The sequence below is a fragment of the Montipora capricornis genome, chromosome 14, assembly GCF_036669925.1.
Source record: "Montipora capricornis isolate CH-2021 chromosome 14, ASM3666992v2, whole genome shotgun sequence".
In the NCBI taxonomy this organism is placed as follows: Eukaryota; Metazoa; Cnidaria; class Anthozoa; order Scleractinia; family Acroporidae; genus Montipora; species Montipora capricornis.
The window spans coordinates 40,783,384-40,800,881 of NC_090896.1; the positions used below are offsets into that span (position 1 = coordinate 40,783,384).

Sequence of the window (17,498 nt, forward strand, 5' to 3'; positions counted from 1 at the left end):
TTTCGTGCGTTTCTTCTAATAAATGTCTGGGAGTAGTCCTTTTAGATGAAACGCTGACTTTTTAGACATATTGAACAAGTTTGTAAAAAGGCATGCGCTGGTATAGGAGCTTTGAGAAGAATTAAATCTTTCATCCCGCTTAGTATCCTTGTAACTTTAATGCATACTCTACTAACCATGCTTTAGATAAATCACTTATACAACCTTCGATTACTGTTGGCCTTTGTGGGATACTTGCGCTAAGCAATTGAAAGATTCAAAACCGAGCAGGAAGGGTTATTACGGCTTCTTCATATGATATTAGTTCTGTTGATGTGTTGAATAATTTGAAATAGAAAACCATAGAAACTGGACGCTGCCACATGAAGGCGTCACCTATGTGCAAAATCCTCAAAGACCAATCTGCTCCCCACCTGAGACTCCGTTATAAACTTCAATGAAATTAACATTAATTATAATTTCAGGAATCTTAAGACTGACTTAACACTTCCAAGGACAAAGACAATTTTCTTAAAACGCAGCGTTAAGTACATGTATAGTAGTGCAATTCTCTGAATAATCTTCCCCATGAGGAAAAAGCCGCACAATCACTTTCGGAATTTAAATGTCATCCTGCCTCTTTGCCTTTTGCTGGATCACGCTGACTACCCGTGTTGTTATCACTTGTCTAATGACCTAATTTTTTATTCTTGTGACTTGTTACTGTATGTAGTAACTCTTTACATACGCCCCACTTGGAAACCAGCTGTAACGTTGTTCAATGTGGCGAGCGTAGCTAAATAAAGTTCTACTACTACCACTACCACTACTTTTCAAGTTCAAGAAAGCGAATTTAGGGTCAGGTTTTGAGAACCTTGGCGGTACACGCCTATAAATTTCTCTTGCATGGTGTTTGCAGAATCTATCGATAGCTGTTTTATCACGCTTGATCGACAAAATCGAATTCAAAAAAGACTTAGTTCTTAGAACAGACGAAGATGGTTTGAGGGATCTTTTTTTTGCGAATTCAGTCTGAGGACGCGGTAATTAGAAGAAGGGACATGTTAATCACTTCTCAAAAACTTGACCCTTACGTTTACATTCACGCGCGTACAAATTCTATAACGCACGTAGCGAAAATTTCAATCAGAGAAGCCAGCCAGATAAATTAAAAGTATTACATAACTTCAAGAACAAAGCAGTTTTCCCGTATCTTTATACCGCTGTAACATTTTGATGGCTAGATTGCAGAATACCCGGCCACTTAATTTGCAATGAATCATCATCATCATCAGTCCTTTTCGCGCCATGGGACGCATGAGGCCTCTACAGCCTCTCTCCAGCGGGGGCGGTCTTGTGCCACCTTTCGAATTTCACTCCAGGTCAGGTGCATGGACTTGAGTTCTTTCTCCGCTGACCTTCGCCAAGTTATTCTTGGCCTTCCCCGTTGTCTTTTCCCCTCTGGTGTCCAGAACAAACTTTCTTTAGCAACATCGCCAGAGTCCTTTCTTCATACATGCCCAATCCATGTCCATTTCCTGCGGGTTATGTCCACCATGATGTCCCCTTGTTTACAGATGTTTCGCACTTCCAGGTTGGATACCTTTTGTGGCCACCTTATGCCTAGTATAATGCGCAGGCACTTATGGATAAAGACCCTCAGCCTTTTAACTATTTCCTGAGTCGTTTTCCAGCTTTCAGAGCCATAAAGAAGCACTGTCTTTACATTTGAACTAAAGAGTCTTAGTTTGGTCTTAAGAGAAATCCTTTTAGAACTCCAAATTGGTTTCAGCGATGTAAATGCCTGCCTGGCTTTACCAATACGTGTTTTCACATCTGCATCAGCGCCGCCCTGCACATCAATCATGCTGCCAAGGTAAGAGAACTGGCCGATTTTCTCTACCTCATGCCCGTCTATTCTGATTTGGCAGTTCCTTTTACATCCAGTGCTCATCCATTTGGTCTTTTTTGTATTGATCTTAAGTCCAACTTTACGCGCATTGTTGTTTAATCTTGCTGTTTTCTCGCATAGGTGAGATCCAGAGCTGGATAAAAGGCAGATGTCATCCGCATAGTCCAGGTCTTCCAATACAGTTGTCAATTTCCATCTAATCCCAGTACGCTGGTGACTTGTTGTTTCTTTCATCACCCAGTCTAGGGCAATCAAAAACAATAGAGGTGACAGCATGCATCCTTGCTTAACCCCGGTTTCCACGGCAAACCATGATGTAAGATTGCCTTCATGGAGAACGCTACATGTGAAATCTCTGTACAAAGCTTGTATCATTCTGATGATCTTTTGTGGGATGCCATAAAGCCCTAAGAGTTTCCATAGGGTATCCCGATGCACCCTGTCGAAAATTTGCAATGAATAGCGTCCGTTTTTTTAATTTGCCTCGTTCTTCAAAGGATGCCGCTACAAGAAGAAGATATAAAGCGATTACCATTTGAATGAAATTTTCGGTGAGAATGTTTCGACAAATAGTACTGCACGTTCTGTACTTTAAAAAAGTATATGGGAATGTGCCGTATCATATATTTTCCAGAAAAACGGGTTGTTCCGGTTGAAGAACAAATGAAACGGTCTATTTTCTCTTGCAATTGTAATTGTGGACAAATGGTACAGAAATTTCCGGGCATTCAGGTCAAAGCGAGAAAAAGGGAATACCTCAAAAGTTATTACCTTTTTTTCAGAAAACATTCCACCGGGATGAACTGTTCCATTTGAATTCTCTCCGGAATTACCGAAAATTCCATTGAAATGGTAAGCGCTCATAGATTTAGCCAGGCCTAAAAGCGGAGCTCCCGTTTGTAACCCAAGAAAGCATTATAGTGCATATGGAAACACGTGATGGAAATAATTTAGCTTCTGCATAAAGTACAAAATTAATCGTCATAGGGTATACAGTTTACAGTGATCAAACACCTCTGAGGTGACAGCAGTAAATAAACAAGCCTTGTGCACAAACAATTACCAACAATTTTAATCAACAACTAAAACGAAAATTACATGCACAGTAATCTCTTTTACGACATTTTCCGTTTGACTGATAATCTTTACACCCTCTCTCTTCAGTTTAGAACAACAGCAAAAATCTTACCAATTAAAAAGTCAAGCCAGCCATAGTTACTAGAGGGAAATGGTTATGAAACACTACAAATTTCTTTGTTGTAGGTTTTTGTTCTCTTTTTTGGCCTTGACCGTGCATGAAACACAATAGTTGTTTAGTCTGTACTGAAGAACTAACCAACAGAAACGTGTTGATTACGTAATTCATGCATATCGCATAAGCGCAAAACAAAAGATTCTGCACGGTCGTGGACTTTCCAACCAAAATCTTGGCATCTTTGTTTGCTCCTTTGATGCTTGCCGAGCCTCCCCTCTATTAACTATAAGCCAGCTAAAGATTAGTAAAGGCTCGTTATCAAGGCTAAAAGGCTTAAAACTGGAGATTTAGCGACTTTGAACAAGTTCTTTTACCTTTTGAAGTCAATTTGTAATAGCATGACGCCCTTTTTGAGCAAACTCGAAAGTTAATAAAAAAAATATAAACAATGACGTCAGTAAAGATTCCCCTATAAACCAGGGCCCGGTTGTTCGAAAACCGATTATCTTAATCCGGGATTAGCGTAAACTTTTGCTTCACTTTCTTTTGCTTACTTTTGTTTTTCAAGATTGACTTCTTTTTATGCAATTTTTTTGCCGAATTTCCGTGTTGAACAGCATTTGGGAGTAGAGAAATAAACTCCTTGGTTAATTTTTAATCTTAGATTTGCGTTAATCGGCTTTTGAACAACCGGGCCCAGAAGTCATAGTACTCTTTTCCTTCATCCGTTTTAACTCTCATGAATGGCCGCACTTTAGTTACATACACATGAACACCCTCTTAAACGTAGCCTGCACGCAAGCGGTTGGATGGTCGAAAAAACCGGAATTTGTAATGAGGTGGCCATCTTGGATTCGCGCGGCTAGGTCTGGGCCGGGTTGAGGGTCGACAAAGCGAGCGAGGGGAGGGGGGCGGGGAGAGGAGAGAGGAAAACCGCCTGCCCGAAAACCAGCCCCCCTTGAATAGCACAATTTCGCGGCGTCCGCCGGTGGACGCTGTCTTCTGATTGGTCGGCAGACATGCTGTCAATCAACACAAGATTTAATACCGAGAAAAGGCTAGTTTTCGGGGAGGCGGTTTTTCTCTCCGCTCTTCCCACTCTCCACCCTGTCGTTTTGTCACGGGGCCCAGACCTCTCCTACGCTTTTCCAATATGGCATCTGATGCAAGCATATTTTAAACACAAATTTCTTTCCGATAAGCCCCTTCGAACTTCTGGAAAGTTTTGCTTAAATACGTTACTGGTCTCATTGAAGGTTTCGTTTGCTTCTACTGTACTTGACTCATTATGAACACATTACTTTCAAAATAATCCATAAAATCAAATTAAAGATGGCGCAAAAATGTCAAAGTCATGGAAGCACCACTTTTTGACCGCTGTCAATCCAGGAAGTCAAACTAACAAAGCGGAAAAAGGTCGACATTTATCTATTTGACTGAAACAGGAAAAAGCTGAAAATACTAGAGAAAATGCTCGTCACTAACTTTTTCGTAAAAAGCGAAATAAAACAATAACTTGGGAAAATTGTCGTCAGGAACACACGAGACAAATCTTACGAAAAAGTCCACTTAATCTGATTCAGAAAAAAAGTGATACTTTCTTCGGGTTTAATAAACTCAGGTCGAAAAGAGAATGTGAATGACGGTTGATATTGATGTCTTTAGGTTTGTCCACAAATATATGCAACGTAGACCTGGTGGTGGTGTAGGACTATATGTTTCCAATGATATTGAGTTTAAAGAGCGAGAGGATTTTTGTTTCAGTGATTTTGAAATCGTTGAATCATTGTTTATTGAGGTGTTAAGACCAGCGGTTAAAAATATAATTGTTGGCATTGTTTACCGACCACCCAACCAAAGTGTAGACAAATAGGCCATTTCCGAGTTCATGACTGCCTCCTCTTCAAAGCGAGTCTAAGTGCAAAGTTTTTGTGATGGTAATTATTTCTACTTTGCACTTACCGTGCACCGGTGGCTCAGTTGGTTGAGCACCGGGCTATCTCGCGAGAGGTCGTGAGTTCCAAGTCCGGCCTAAGGTCGTGGGTTCAATTCCCACCCTGGTCAGAGTTTTTCTCTGTCCTTGTGTGGGCAAATTTCTAACGCCCACATGGTTCATATGGCATTGAAATCTAGCACTTCACATTGCACTCTATTCAGTTTTCTTTAAATAACTGAGGAGAAAGTGCTGCCTTTGTAACGACATCTGCAAATGGTTAGACTTTCAAGTCTTCTCGGATAAGGACTATAAGCCGGAGGTCCCGTCTCACAACCCTTGGGTATATATAAAATCTGTGGGACGTTAAAGAATCCACACACTATTCGAAAAGAGTAGGGCATGGAGTTCCGGCGATGTGGTCTGATCTATGGATAAAGGGGTTAGGTTTCAATTGGGACGAAAAGTTCTGTTCCTCTCCCTTGCCACTCCATGAATTGTGGCGAATAAATTAAAGTTAAAGTTAAAGTTAAAGGATATGAATGAAAACTAATTTATATAAGAAAAACTTCGCACTTAGACTCGCTTTCAAGAGGAGGCAAACATGAACTCGGAAATGGCCTATTCTTGACCAAAATCAATGAATCGTTAGGCAAAATCTCTAGGGAAAATAAGATACGCTTTTTAGTGGGCGATTTTAACATTAATTTAATGAACTACCAACACCATCATTCTACGGGCCAATTTCTTGATGAAATGTATTCTAATATGTTACTCCCTCTGATTACACGTCCCACACGTATCACCCCTCACACGGCTACTTTAATAGATAATATTTTTGTGAACAATTTCTTTGTTCGTTTGAGAAGTGGTTTAATGTTTATTGACATCTCAGATCACCTTCCTGTTTTTTCTATTCATTCGGACAACACTCTAGTTTACCATTCTAGACAAGATCCCATTTTTGTCCGAGATAAGAACCCGATTAATCTGTCCAAGTTTGTTGAAAAACTTGAGGGTGTTGTGTGGTCTCATGAATGATCCCCATACTGCATACACCAGTTTTCTTAAAAAAAAATTACCGAAATATACAATGACTGTTTTCCTGTTAGGAAATTGATTCCGAAGAAGAGATCTATTAAAAAACCGTGGTTAACTAAAGCTCTTCTCAAGTCGATTAAAAGGAAATACAAACTTTATAAACAATTCCTTCATAAACCGACACAGAATAACAATTTACTCTATAAGTCTTACAAAAACAAATTAAATCACATTTTGAGATCGGCTGGACGATTATATTATGAGAAGAAATTAGAATATGCACAATCAAATACCCATGCTGCTTGGAAAATTCTTAATGACATCTTGAATCGGAAGAAATCAAAGCTTAAAGTGAACTCAATATTCACATCTGATGGTCAAGGATGGTCTGATCCATTATCATCGCGAATAAATTTTGTAAGTATTTCTCCAGTCCTAACCTTGCAAAAGAAATACAATCTCATCTTTTTTCTCATAAAGACTTTCTTTCAGGATCTTTTGCAGAATCTATTTTTTTTTAATCCGGCAACAAAAGAAGAAATAATTGTTATTGCTCAATCATTTGCATCCAACAAAGCTGCGGGTTATGATAACATTCCAATGTCCCTCATAAAGGAATCCATCCAATTAATCTCTGAATCTTTGGCTCACATTATTAACTTGTCAATTGCTCATGGCATTGTACCTGATCAAATGACGATAGCGCGGGTAATACCTTTATTCAAAGCTGATGACCAGTCGTTGTTCAATACCTTTAGGACTGTTTCAGTTCTACCTAGTTTTTCCAAATTTCTTGAGAGAATAATTTATAACCGTTTAAATGATTATCTAACTAATTTAAATGTCCTTTGTGATGAGCAGTATGGCTTCAGGAAAATCACTCCCCTACACTTGCTTTAATTGATTTGCATGATAAGATTTCCTCTGCTTTAGATCCTGGCGATATAGCTGTTGGTATTCTCCATGACCTCTCAAAAGCATTCGATACAGTTAATCATAATATTTTATTTGACAAACTTGAACACTATGGTATACGTGGACTGGCCTTGAAATGGGTAAAAAGCTATTTTTCTAACAGATTACAATTTGTAGATTTCAACGGTCATGTTTCTTCTCGCTTTAATATATCCTGTGGGGTTTTTCAGGGCTCTATTCTAGGGCCTTTATTTTTTCTTCTTTACATTAATGATATAGTCAATGCATCGACCGCACTACAACTGATTTTATTCGCGGACGATACCAATGTTTTTCTGTCTGGTAAAGATCCTGAATATTTGGTTAATCAGCTGAATATCGAGTTAAATATGCTGTCAGTATGGTTTAGGGTTAATAAGCTTTCACTGAATCTTAAAAAGACCAAGTTCATAGTGTTCAAACCAAACCAAATGTAGAAGTTATAATTTTCAAATTTTGATAAATGAACAACAAAAATTGATCAAGTTAAAGAAACAGTTTTCTTGGGTGTAATCATCGACGAGAACCTAACCTGGAAGTCTGAGATCTCTCATGTGGCTAACAAAGTGTCGAATCAATTGGAATGATACACAAATCGAGTTTTTATTTATCTTCATACTCTTTACGTGTATTGTACTATTCACTTGTTTATCCTTACTTCTTTTACTGTAACATAGTTTGGGCTTCCACCTATAAAACTAACCTTGTTCGTCTGGTAAAATTGCAGAAAAGAGTGGTGAGAATCAAAAATAAATTTCATGTTAATGCTCATTCTGACCCTATATTTAAGAAACTTGCAATCCTAAAATTCCATGATCTTAACCTGTTACAACTTGGTCAATTCATGTTCTCCTATCAAATTCGAACTCTTCCTCCCAAGTTAGTTTGCAAATTCACTCTAAACAGTCAAATTCACACATATTATTCGAGAAACTCTCATGCATTTCGTTTGCCTTTCTGTCGGACTAACATTAAACAATTTTCGTTTTCTATCAGGGACCTAAATTTTACAATTCTCTTGACATTGATATAATCAATTCTTCCTAAACACCTTCCTTCAAGAAAGCACTTAAGTCATTCTTTTTAACAACTATTGTGAAAATTAAGCATTTTGTTCTTCCTGTGTCAAATTGCTTTCACCCGGTAATTTTACTTTCACAACTGTTTACATATTTCAACACCTTAATTAAATGACTAAGTGTTTGTAATTGTATGCTTCATTACCAACTTGTAAGTTCAAACTGTTTTTAATTTTCGTTCATTACTTTATATTTCAACACGTTAAATAACTAAATGTTTGTAATAATTGTATTCTCCATTGCCAACTTGCATGTCAACGATAGATAGATGCTTTTACTTGGGAAGGCCTAATTTACATAAGCTTAGTAGTAAAGTAAAGTAAAGTAAAAGTAGACCTTATTTAACGTCTATAACTCGTAACAATAACTTTTAATCACTGACAAACCTGAGGTCGACGGTGCGCTCATTTTACTCCCCCCACTCCATCAGTGCTCCGTTTTACGGGTATTTAAAGCTACGTAGCTACACGGAAAGGAAAGGAGTCGAAACAAGTAGTTTGTTTGTTTTAGGCCTCCTCGCCACCAATGTAATTCAATAAGTTTTCTTTCCATCCTCTCCTTTTTCATTGTTCATATTTGTATATTAATTTCTTTTTTCTGTGGCAAATAAAAAATAAATATAAAAATTAAAAAAAATAAAGTATTTTTCGTTTTGCGTGTAAATCACAAATAAAAAAGGTGAACATTTTGAATGGAGTTTTGCATTTTCTACATTCAAGTTTTACTGAAAAGTAGAATTGAAGGAAGTGATCACGGATTCTGAAACACAACCATTGTAAATTAGTGTTTTGTCTTTCGCTCTATTTCTCTTAACTTTACGGTGTTCTTCATTGAAATTTTCTCTTCTTCTCCTTCCTCGGCTTCTCTCGAGGCTTTCTTCGCTTAATTTTCTCAAATTTCGTCGCCTCTTCTTTCGTGCTCTTTACGGCTCTTTAAATCTTTATCCCGCTTCTCTTCACTAATATGATTTTCCGCCAGAAAAACGCTGTTTGCCAAATGCAATGCTGCCACGCGATTTCCCGCTACGCAAAATTGCCCGAACACTCCGGTCCCCATTTGCTGTCCTGCCTCCCCACCTCCACCCCAACAGTCCGTACGCACGAGTGCACGCTGACGTCATAACCAACATTTCTCGCATGGATAGATTTCCCAAAAAATCTTACCCATGGTGCTCCGCAATCGTGGCCAAGTGATTCTGGAATCGCACGTTTTAGTTTTCTTACAGTGTTAATCGACCTCAAGCGTTTTGATAAACCAATCTCACATTTAATAAAAGCAATTTTAAATTTAGTTACATTAATTTATAGTGGCAACGGGCACTACACTAAAAGAGGTGTAATATTTTTGCGTTTATCGCTGTTCTAGCGTGCTTAATTGACAAAACTTCGTCAGGTCAGATTTTCAGATTCCTGTTTCTTACTTACTATTCATTTGGTCACTTATATCTGCGATTACATAATCCAGATCAAGGACATCTCAATAAAGCAATGACATTAAACCGCGTAACAGCAGTGTTATTCATTACCTTATACAAGAGAGAGAGAGAGAGGAAAAAAAAAAACAACAACAACAACAACAATCCCTTGTAGTGTATACTGATGAAGTGATTTGTTCTCTCCCCGCTAGCGTCAATTGCCTTATGCTAAAGCTGCTCCGTTTGTAAACGGACATTCCTCTATCTGGGGCCCTAGACATCTTAAATTCTGTGTACAACTATACTTAAAATTGGGGGCAGCTGTAGTGCCCACATTATTACCCTGTGGTCACATTCGCGCTTAATAAAGAGGCAGAGTAGCTTAGAACTTTACAGAATCCGCAGTTCAGCTCAAGAGCACCCTACAGTGCAGTGCTCTTGAACTGTGCTTGGTAAACAAATCACGAAGGCTGACCAATAAGGAAGAGGGTCGTAATTTACTTCATTTCCCTTTGTTTTCAGGTGGTGGTGGGGGTGGCTTCTACTCCAGCGGAAGAAGTTCAAAGCAGTTTGGAGGTAGCATGGGAAATGGCGGAGAAGGTGGCAAGGGGTTTCTTCAAGGAGGAGTGGGTGGACGAGCCTGGTTCAACAATATTGTTGGAGGATTTGGTGGTGGTGGTGGTGGTGCCTATGGAATTGGAGGTGGTGCGGGAGGCGGTGGAGGTTATTCTGGGGGAAGTAGCGGAGACAATGAGAGCGATTCATGTGGGGGAGGAGGTGGATCTTACAACGCTGGAAAAAATCAGCAGAATGAGTGCTGTTACAATACAGCTGGACATGGTCGGGTGACCATAACTTTAACGTAACTCATCAGGTTAAATTGAAGAGTTCTTTTCAATTATCATTTTAGACTTGACGTACAGTTGCCTCCTGATTTCATTATTAGTTTGTGCTCACAAAGTAAGCGACTTTGTTTAGTGTTGAGTAGCCTTTGCCTAAAGCTATGTAATGTGAAAATCTCACAAGGTTGTAGTTATTGAGAGGACTGTTTTCTTTTGTGACCGTGCTAGACTCATACCGTATCCCTGCTTACCCTGGACACGAACCTGACACTGATTGGAATCCCGTGTTATATCCGCAACGTCCTCTCGCAATCTGTGGACAACATTTAATTTCATATCGAGCCAACGATTCTGACCTCCTCTTGTATTTTAGCATTTTAATGGAGAGCTTTGCGTCCTCAATAAATATTTTCCTGCGTTAAGAGCTCTGATAAGCGCTTTCCTCTCAAAATTAACTTCGTTCAAGGGAGGTGTAACGTTTCTTTGATGCGGTAGCAGCCAAAAAAGTCATAAACTTCATCACTAAGTGCCGCCGATTTTTTTCTCTTGCTATAAACCAAGGAAACAAGCGCTTTTTTGTTCCCTCGGTCACACGCAATGATAGATTCATGAAGACGTTATATCCGCAATGTCAAAGTAGTAGCTTTACTTTGCATAGTCTTCTATTTGTGACATTTTAGAGTTTTTCTTATTTTTGTATTTCAGTCTAAAATAATTTTTAAATCACTAAGTGTTTCTTATGTAAATTTGTGCATTTCAGCCTTAGTAGGCTGCCTATGTGAGTATTTTAAGTTAACCCTATGACTTCCACCAGTGATCGGTACGTAAATTCTCCTCACGATTTCGATAAATGTCAGTCAGACAGGTATTGAGAATGAAGAATATTGTCAGCTTAAAAGGTGTGATCTTGAACTAACACCAAATTCTCATGACTACCCAACAAAGAAATCAATGATATTAGTTAGGAGAATAAAGGTTTCGATCGTGGGAAGGAAAGGGTTAAATAAACTATCTTTTTATCTCCTTTACGTATTTGATTCGTGTATTAGTTCTCCTATTTCATGGAGCTCCCTTTATTTGGAGAACCTATAACGTTGTATGGTTGAGGTTATTCATTCACTCTTCGGCTCGTAAAAGTCTTGTTGGTGTAAAGTTTTCAACGCTTCGTAGCAGTCTGCATATGAAAAAGGTTTACGGTGTTGACAACTAGCTTGCATAATTTTTATTTCTTTCATATATGAGTGCAATGAAATTGTCATTCGTAGCTAGTTGCTAAAATTTTGTTGCGTTTATGTAGCTTTAAGTGTGTCATGAAAACAACGAACAATTAAACAGATAGTAATTCTGGCAATGATTGTTTCACCTGCAAATGAGGTTTGTTTGCAATGGATGAGCATGACCGGACTCATTGTCATTTTGGTCGATCGCATGCATTTGGTAGGCGAATACAGAATCCTCAAAAATAATCTTATAATAAGCTGTTTTCCCAATCCCGTAATGCCATACGTTTTGTGGGCTTCTTTACATAAAAACAATGCAAGTTATTTACACTTGGGACTGTATCATGCTTCAGTGAACTATTGTTTTAATGCAAATAACCTCCCATAATGAACTTTATTATGGATTTGCGAATATATTGAATGAGAAGTTACATGCCAACTCCAAATAGACCTTATTCACGATGGCCTCCATGTTGAATTTGCTAATATCATGCAAATTAGCTACACACTTTAAGGGGGCAAACAACACATGTTGAGATTATAAGAGGTTATAACGAACAGATGATTCGTTTCACGTTCATTGAATGTTTATCACTTAAGTAGTAAACAGAATGATTACACAAGTTAATTCGATGTTTTTTTAGTGAAAAATGAGCAGACAAAGAAGTAGAAAATCAAAATGTCAAAGCAATCAAATATATAAAATTATTATAAAAGGTACTTAATTCTAAATTCTAAAATGTACTTTAAGCAATGTTATTTCAATATTTCGACGAGCCAATTTTCCGCAATTTGCCTTTTTTCCAATGTTTGCCCCCCAGCATAACACATGGCTAGTTTGCATGACCATTTGAAAACCAACATGGCGGCTTCGGGAATAAGACCTATTTATTAGCAACCTAAATCTTAAGTAGTAGATAAAATATCAGCGGGAGATCTGTAAGGGTGTTTACAATGGCGAGCCGATGGCGAGCCATTGTAAACGTTCATACAGATCTCACGCGATTGTTTTATCGTACTTGTGAAATGGAACAATGGATTGTTTTGCGATTTAGTAATTGAATATTCACTGATGAAGCGTGATTATGGCGGCAGGACGTTTTCGTTTTCCCAAAACCGAAAAGGAAGCAATCGCCTGTCTGAAGCAGTATCTATAAATACGAAATGGGGAGTGAACGTTTTTACCGCCTGGCAGAACACAAGAATGAACAAAAAAGTGCAACTGGAAACACAAGGAGGAAACGGAATTGAGTCTTCCGATCTCGAGGACCTATCAGTACAACTTGAGCACATCTCTGCAGGGAGTTTTAACTTCTGGCTTGGCAAACTTATTTGTGAAGTAGCGAAGTAAAGTGACGAACGGTACCCTGCTAAGATGCTTTACCTGCTTGAATGATTACGTTGTTAACCGGAATTTAGCAGATGTTCATTGGGAAATGGCGTTCAACATACTAGGGAAAAGTGATACAAGGTTAAACAACATCCTGGGATGTTTCAGGAAAGTTGTGTTGCATATTGTCAGAGAGAAAATTTGTCGGGTAAATAAAATTAAATTCATGATAAAAATATGACCATTGACCACCATTGTGTTTTGTATTTTAATCAGTAGAGATCTGTATCAAAAATTAATGAATACTAATTAGCCGAGTAGGAGTCTGTGTCCAAAGTTAATGCAATTGATTAATAATTCATCTACGCCAGCCTTCCCCTGCTACCTATTCAATCCCTCCCCGTGCTTTCAGACAGTTGATTGTATTGGGATTTACGACAGTGCAAATGTGACTCTAATACTGCCCATTGATTATGAATTACTCTTATGAATTATTAATGAATTTTACAAACATTTTGGCTGCTGCCTAAGTGAACTAAAGCTGTTGCAAAGAAGCCTGAAAACGATATTGTAATTTTGCAAAAAAACTGTCTGGTGATCTCTAATCGTGAGAACAGAAATAATGGTGCGTTACCACGGGCCTTGTTGGTCAGCTACAGGACTAGGAAATTATACCATCAATAATAACGACGGAGGTCAGTGTATCTTGAAGTGTCTCGTGCGCAACCGCTTAATTTGATAACATACGTTCAGTGGAGCTCCGCAGGTCAGTGCAAAACATAAAATGAATAGAAATGACTCATAGTTGAAAGATTCGTTTCAGCTTTGGGTATGAAATATTTTACGTTCTTATTAATAAGGTGGAAACAACTGAAGCACTTCGACGTGACAGAAGATGTAAGCGTTTCGACTGTTTGGTGAAAGTGATCCATTCCCTGTATTTGAATGATAGGTCCTTGAGTAGTTCGTAATAGCTGGGCACTGTTTGGGATTCTCTTTACCAGGTTATTTGCGGTCAACTCTCACGGCCATCCTTTATGACATTGGGCATTTCGTAACAATTACACGACGCAATATCCCATCTTAATATGACAACCTTATTTGCTGTAAAAAGAATGAAAACAGGCAGAATTATAATTAAATTTAAACCCCCAAACCATGTAGCTTAAGGTAGTTGGCAATTTCAAATCGGGAATACAACAGGCGTGCTATTATTATTATTATTATTATTATTATTATTATTATTATTATTATTATATTATTATTATTATCTTGTTTTCACACATTGGATTTCCAATGGAACTTCAGTACTCCAGTGACAACAAGTCTCCTCAAACTTTTAGAACCCTCCTAAGAATCCTTGCTGTGTTCAGAATCACACTTTTCTGAAGCTCGTCTATCGTGGTCTCTATACCAATATTCTCTAGTCTCGTCTTTAAATCCTTTGGAACTGTTCCAAATGTTCCGATTACAATAGGAATTACCATTGTTTTCATTTTCCACAACTTTCTCAATTCTCTTGCTAGATCCTGGTATTTTACTACCTTCTCGACTTCTTTCTCCTCAATATGGCTATCATATAGTATTGCAAAATCTATTATTTTGCAAAATATATTATTTTGCAACATTTATTTCTCTTTTCAACAACAATCATGTCCGGTCTTCTTGCCTCTATTACGTGATCAGTCTGTATCGTAAAATCCCATAATATTTTACATCCCTCATTCTCTAGTACTGGCTCAGGTACATGTTCATATCACTTTTCATTGACAATGAAACCTTCCTCTTTACAAACTTCCCAATGGATGTTCTTACCCACCCAGTCATGTGTCTTTTTATATTCCTTTTGTGCTAGTTTAGGGCAGTCACTCACAATATGATTTATGCCTTCATCCCCCTTTCTACACATTCGACATTTACTGTCTTCTTGAGTTTGATATATTCTAGCTTTCATCAGATTCGTTGCAAGCGCCTGTTCTTGTGCTGCCATAATAAGACTCTCAGTCTCCCTTTTTACACTTCCTTTCTTTAACCAAAGCCAGGATTCATTCCATAATATTTCTTCCGTCTGTCGTACAAATTGTCCGTGCATAACCTTTTCCCTCCGCTGTTCCTTTCTTTCATTTTTCTTACGTATCTTATACTCAACCTCTGCTTCATTATTATGACCACCGCTGATCTTTCTAGCAGCCTTTATCAGTCTTTCATCACTATCGCTGATATATCTCTCCAACCCCAGGGTAGCAGATTCTATACAGTCTTCAACACTAATTAGTCCTCGTCCACCTTCTTCTCTCGGTATGTAGATACGATCGACATTACTCTTTGGATGGAGACCATTATGTATGGTAAATAGTTTTCTGGTCTTTCTATCTAGATCTTGTAACTCTGACTTTCTCCAGTCAAGGAATGCAGCAGAATATCTCAGGAGAGGAATAGCCCACGTGTTAATAGCTTTGACAAGGTTACCCCCATTAAGTTTCGTTTCTAAAATTTTCCGTACCCTCCTTTTATATTCTTTGGTTACTGTTTCTTTCATCTCCTCATGGTTAATCCTGTCAGCTTCTAATATGCCCAGATACTTGTAACTATCACCGTCTGTCAGCCCTTGTATGGTTTTGTAGTCCGGTAAACTTATACCTTCTGATTTAACAACTTTTCCTCTCTTCATTACTAAACAGCTCACTTTCCTGTTCCAAATTCCATCCCTATATCTTCACTAAACACCCGTACCGTTTGGATTAGGGAGTCCACCCCTTTTTCATTCATGGCGTAAAGCTTTAGATCGTCCATAAACAGGAGATGGTTGACTCTCTCCATCATCAGAGAATTTGTATGTTGCCTCAGCTTTTCTTGAGATCTGGGTAACGGTATTAGTGCTATCACGAATAATAGTGGTGACAGGGAATCCCCTTGGAATAATAATAATAATGATAATAATGATAATGATAATAATAATAATAATAATAATAATAATAATAATAATAATAATAATAATTATTATTATTATTATTATTATTATTCTCTGGCGAACAAGAGTAATGGCGGACGGATGTACCGATCTTAGGTTTTAGGTCTTCTTCTTGAGACTTCCGTGTTTTACTTTTTATTTTTATCCCCAACTGCAAATTGTAAAGGCATAACAGTCGCAACTCTGGGGGTCGTTGTCGCGTTTTAAATGCTTTTAAACTACGAAACTACTGGAAAATACTGCCAAAGCGCCAACCAAGTACACGATGTCGAGGAAACCAAAGGTGAAATGGACTGAACAAATGAACAGGGACGTTCTAGAGTGTAAACAGCAAGCACAGGCTTTGGCTGCATCTGATAATGCACCGTGCAATATCAATGGCAGGAAGAAAGGTTACATCGAGATAATGAAGGAACTATGGGACGAGAAAGGATATGAACATCTTGGTCTTAAAGGGCAAAATCTGAGAGATCAAGCTTCACGGCTGGAAAGGAATGAGGGCTTAATCCATACTAGTGTAAATGTGTCGAGAGCGACTGGCATGTATGATTCTGTCTTGGACACAACTCAACCCGCGTCTAATATTGTGAATAACTTGATTTCTTGCGGAGTGCTTCAGGATAATCGAAATCAAAACAATGGCGACCAGCAAAGCCAAAATCATAATCAGTCGATACTGGATTTGCATACATTTGCAGTACAACCCCCAGAGGGCCTGACAGAGGAGCGTGATTACTCAACTTTTGAAGACGCGTCGGACAGCATTCCAGGGAGCTTGCCGGAATACAAAGCCATTAACACGCCATCTTCATTTGTTTGGGGCCGACATGGCGATGGAAGAACAATAACAGTCAACACGTCGACAATCGACAATGCCTATAACGAGATTACAGGATGGCGGAAGAACACTTTTCTTGTCCCCTATGGGAAAACAGGAAAAGATTTCATTGATAAATTAACACAGCACATAAACGATTGGAACAACGAGTCAGAAATGCAACACATTGCCCTTAAAGCAGCTATTGTCCTCCTCGCTGTTGGGTTACAAAAACCGAGCCAGAAATCTAAGGCGAAGGAGCACCAAGAGTGCTTAGCTAAACGTCTGGCACTGTGGAAAGAGGGCGAAATAGATGTCCTAGTGCGTGAAAGGCGGATCATCCAAAGACGTCTTACCAACTCCCGTAGAGCTGATCCACCCAATAAAGCAAGCGTTTTTGCAAACCTTGTCATGACAGGCAAAATTAATTCAGCCTTGCGATACCTCAGCGATGGAGACGGCGGGGGTATTTTGCCCTTGAGCGATGACGTCATGAGACAACTTAAGGAAAAACACCCTGTGGCACAGGACGCCTCCCTAGGTTCTCTACTCTTTGGACCAATCGAAGAAGTTCCAGATACAGTGTACTACCAGATCAATGGCGAGATGGTTCGTGACGCTGCTTTAAGGACTAAAGGCTCTGGCGGACCTTCGGGTGTAGACGCCAATGGCTTTAGAAGAATACTTGCCTGCAAATCTTTCAAGAAATCTGGGTCCGATCTGTGCACAGCTATAGCTACAATGACCGGACGACTGTGCACGGAATTTGTTGACTTTCTTAGTATCGAGGCAATTTTAGCCAATCGTCTGA

At 38.7% G+C, this 17,498-nt stretch overlaps 2 protein-coding genes across 2 annotated transcripts in view; one reads left to right on the top strand and one right to left on the bottom strand.

The window, feature by feature from the left end:
* The window catches only part of LOC138031979 (uncharacterized), a 56,830-nt gene extending 45,564 nt beyond the window's left edge, over positions 1–11,266 (top strand). The window contains exon 17 of the mRNA XM_068879570.1: positions 10,030–11,266. Within this exon, the coding sequence (XP_068735671.1) occupies positions 10,030–10,373 (344 nt within the window). The 3' untranslated portion in view covers positions 10,374–11,266. The remainder of the gene's footprint in view (positions 1–10,029) is intronic.
* A 3,389-nt stretch (positions 11,267–14,655) lies between these two features.
* On the bottom strand, positions 14,656–15,570 carry LOC138031980 (uncharacterized). Its single transcript, XM_068879571.1, has one exon. It carries the CDS (start codon positions 15,568–15,570, stop codon positions 14,656–14,658), a length of 915 nt encoding a protein of 304 aa, XP_068735672.1.
* Between the last annotated feature and the right edge of the window lie 1,928 nt (positions 15,571–17,498).

Bases quoted from the DNA above. Each gene is read 5' to 3' on its own strand.
- LOC138031980 (XM_068879571.1), bottom strand. From the start codon at position 15,570: ATGAAGAGAGGAAAAGTTGTTAAATCAGAAGGTATAAGTTTACCGGAC.